This window comes from Etheostoma cragini, chromosome 10 (genome assembly GCF_013103735.1).
Source record: "Etheostoma cragini isolate CJK2018 chromosome 10, CSU_Ecrag_1.0, whole genome shotgun sequence".
Lineage (NCBI taxonomy): Eukaryota > Metazoa > Chordata > Actinopteri > Perciformes > Percidae > Etheostoma > Etheostoma cragini.
The window spans coordinates 28,596,296-28,600,455 of record NC_048416.1 but is presented as its reverse complement, the minus strand read 5'-3'; the positions used below and the strand labels follow the sequence as shown (position 1 = coordinate 28,600,455).

Here is a 4,160-nt window from a genome sequence, read left to right as displayed (position 1 = left end):
ATGAACAACAGAGGCAGAAGTAAAAAAAAAAAAAAAAAAAAAAAGTGTGTTTAGATGCCTAATGAATCATTTGGCTCCCGAAAACAGGTAAATTAAGTACTTCATTTATGCCAAAAACGATGCTTTAAAAATAAAAACGCTAAAATCAAAACAGCTACTGTATATCATGATCTAATTTCTAAATTAAAAGGCAGTGTGCAAAATATCTGTGCTGTAGCCTATAGTAGATATGATGTAGTCTAATGGATTGTAGTGGGTATACACACACACACACACACACACATATATATATATATATATATATATATGGGGGAGGAAGGAGGGCACATATAGTGAGGGGGGGGGGGGGTCTTTCCTTGGGGAAGTTTTGAGCATCAACAACTTCCTTTTGTGTGTTCGGAAACACTTTAATTAACCAATTAATGGTGGAAAAACCTTTATTTATGCTATGCAAAGATGAAAAACACAGATAAAAATTCAAAATATATCAAAATATATTACGGAAAGTATGTTGTTAAGTGAGTAAATGGAAATGCTGGAACTTTCTAAGTGGATATACAACATATCCTGCAAAAAAAGTGTATTGCATCTTTTTATTTATTAATTTTTGTTCGTCCAGTGATACAATGATTATTTAAAGGAATAATTCAGATGTTTTAATTTGGGGTTGTATGAGGTACTTATTTATAAAAACAGACAGAAAATTAAAAAGTCAACATGCTAACGTCGCGATATTATAACTAAAGCATGATGTCGAAAAAAGAGCTATTAATAAAATATATTAAAATATATTATATTATAATGTTTTCAAGATTTGTACCTTTGATAGCAGCTAGTTTGGTCCATGCTAAACTGGCTTTAAAAAAACATAAAAAGTAAAGCACAAAGTGTGTGTGTGTGTGTGTGTGTGTGTGTGTGTGTGTCTGTGTGTGTGAGTGTGAGTGTGTGTGTGTGAGAGTGTGTGTGTGAGTGTGAGTGTGAGTGAGTGTGTGTGTGTGTGTGTGTGTGTGTGTGTGTGTGTTTAAACAGCTTGGTGACTCCTACCGCTAACAGAGCTAACTACTACCTATATTCTGTACCCAGTTTAGCAACAATAAGACTTTTTCGCTGCTTAGCTTCTACATTAAAACATGCGAAAGCGTATAAAGTCAACATGCTAACGTCGCGGTAACATTATGCTAACGTAGCGTCTAAGTCTCACCAGCCAATTGTTGTTTCAACTGTTCAGTTACACCAAAACTATCCAGTTAAAAGTATGCATCAAAGCAAAAACAACACAGGTGAATTTCCCCGATTTTAGTATTTCTATGGCTAACATTATGAGAATACATGCTAGCAATATTTGATCACAGCTAGTAACTGACTTTGCACCCATCAAAAATAAAGCTAAAGACATCTGTATGTGTGTTGTGGTAAACCTCTGTTATGATGTAGCATCATTAGCATCATTTACACCTTTACAGATTTTATGCAACTCAGTTTTTAGTGTTTTTTTTATTCAAAACAGGCAGAACTGTAAGAGTCAACATGCTGAGTCATGCTAGTATAATGCTAACAAGTCACTCAGCAGTGAAAACACCTTGGTTTTAGGTGAATCTTAATGTTGTACCACCATTAGCATCTCACTAAGCTCCCTGGCTACCTTTCCCATTAACCTGTTAATGCTAGCTACATGTTTTAAATGCTAACTGTCAACCAACATGCTAACACGAGGATGACAAAGTGTATTGTGTTAGCATGCCCCCGCCTAGCCTCCCTCTGTATTTTAGGTGAATCTTTATGTTGTTGTACCACCATTAGCATCTCACTAAGCTCCCTGGCTACCTTTCCCATTAACCTGTTAATGCTAGCTACATGTTTTAAATGCTAACTGTCAACCAACATGCTAACACGAGGACGACAAAGTGTATTGTGTTAGCATGCCCCCGCCTATCCTCCCTCTATGTTTTAGGTGAATCTTTATGTTGATGTACCACCATTAGCATCTCACTCAGCTGCCTGGCTACCTTTCCCATTAACCTGTTAATGCTAGCTACATGTTTTAAATGCTAACTGTTAACAACATGCTAACACGAGGATGACAAAGTGTATTGTGTTAGCGTGCTCCCGCCTAGCCTCCCTCTGTGGATCTATAAGTGGAGCTGATGGAAGGTTGGACTGAGTATGATTTACATAATTGGGAAGTTAATTCGTTAAGCCGTGGGAGTTGATTATATTGCATATTGATTGTGTTGTGCTGCTGTGAGGTCACATACCTCTTTAACGAACAGCGCAGGGAATTGTGGGAGTCTGATTAAAAATACGACGTTAACATTCCTGCTGACACGCCGCATTTTGACGTGTGTGTGTGTGTGTGTGTGTGTGTGTGTTATGGAAACAGTGTTAGTGTGTGTGTGTGTGTGAAAGCCAGCAGTTATTGTGAGTGTGTGCATGGATGGATGGATGGAGGAGGTGAAAATAGGGAGTAGAGGGAGAGGGGAAACTCCACCTGGTCTTACCGTTCTCCGGGTGCTCCATCTCGCCGATGCTGCCGTCGGGCGTGGTCCGCTCGTAGTGGTCCTCCGGCAGCGCCAGGGGCCCGATCCGGGGCCCCGACGAGGACTTGGAGCTGGGCGTCTCCGACTCCTCCAGGCCGCTGTCGTAGTAGCTGTGCTGGGACGCGTCCTGCAGGTCCTGCGCCTGATTGGCCGTGGAGAAGGTCACTCGGCGGTGGGGGGGCTGTGATTGGCAGACAGGGAGAAAAGAGGAGGCGGGATTAGATTCCCGGACATTAAAAAGTCACGATGACAATTTAAGTTGAATTTAACATATAAGATCGTTTCATTAGACATCCGTCTGAGTTTGATGTGGCGCAGATGAAGCACTTTCAATGATTAAAGACATCAAGTAGGAGCCAGACTGTAAAAATAGCTATAAAGACGACGTTTGGATCCAGCGATTGGTCCAAAACTTTCATCGCTTTGCACTCGAAACTTCTCAAAAACTCACTGATTTGATTCCCCACTTTAATTTTGCTCCTAAAAAACACAAGACATCAGCCGACGTTCAGATCAACGCCACAGATCTCGTTTCATCTCGCGGCTGCTTTCATGCCTCGTGTCGTCTTATTTCATTTTACATCATCTGATTGAATCTCATTTTCTATCATCTTTTATTTAAAAAACCAGTCAGACGAAGACGGTGACATCAATCTCCGGCCGACACCCAACGCCGCGACCACAAATCTCAAGAACCAAATTAATTGGTGACTTTATAAGAACAAATACAAGCAGTTATATTAAAGGACGTCTCTCTGGAGCTTCACTTGAAACTGACGAGACGTGTTGGGATTCATCAAGTAGGAGTTGACTAATAAGTAGTCAATAAACTTCAATTTTGCCTTTTCTACGCTTACCAAAATTATAAAAGCAACACATTTTGGTTTTGCCCTCGTTGTTCATGACCTTAACAACGACCTTCTATGAAGACAAAAAGCTTATTCCTCTCAAGTATTGTTCACAAATCGGTGACATTTTTTGTTGTTATTGACGTGAGCAAAGTCTTCATCTGTTATGTTTTGTTGTTTTTGCCTCTGTGGATGTAATGGAAGTACATACAAAAACATACCAAATGCATACAAACAACCACATTCAATACTTTAGATTACGTCGAATGTTTCAGGCAAAGGTTTTTCCAAGTCACCAATCATGAAATTCAAAGGTTAAAGGTTAATTTCCTCATAGTACAACACCCAAATATCCTAATAAAGGATATCTAAAAACAAGCGCATATTGATTGGTTGACTTTAAGTTATGTATGTGTTATGTGAAATAAATATAAGCCTGCTTCTATTACAATATCCCATCTCACATGGCTCCAAATATAGATTCCAGCGCCTTAGGTTGCACTTTATTTCGGGTTTGTCCACCGTGTGTGTGTGGTTGTTCTGGTGCTTCCTGTCATGGAGAACATGGTTTAATAAAAGCAGCAGGATGAACACACACTTTACTGCTTCATTTACTGGGTGTTTCTGGGGGTGGAAGGTAGCTGTCTGACGCCTTGTGTGTGTTTGATGGTTTTGTAATTAGAATACAATTAGCCCTCCCGTAGCACTGCAGGGACGACACACACACACACACACACACACACACACACACACACACACACACACACACACACAC

At 40.0% G+C, this 4,160-nt stretch overlaps 1 protein-coding gene across 3 annotated transcripts in view; it reads right to left on the bottom strand.

Moving 5' to 3' along the window:
• LOC117952318 (protocadherin-1-like) overlaps nt 1-4,160 on the bottom strand; it is a 142,248-nt gene that overhangs the window by 76,198 nt on the left and 61,890 nt on the right. For all 3 annotated transcript variants that reach the window (XM_034884521.1, XM_034884522.1, XM_034884523.1), the window contains one exon: nt 2,499-2,718. In XM_034884521.1, coding sequence (XP_034740412.1) covers nt 2,499-2,718 — 220 coding nt within the window. The remainder of the gene's footprint in view (nt 1-2,498; nt 2,719-4,160) is intronic.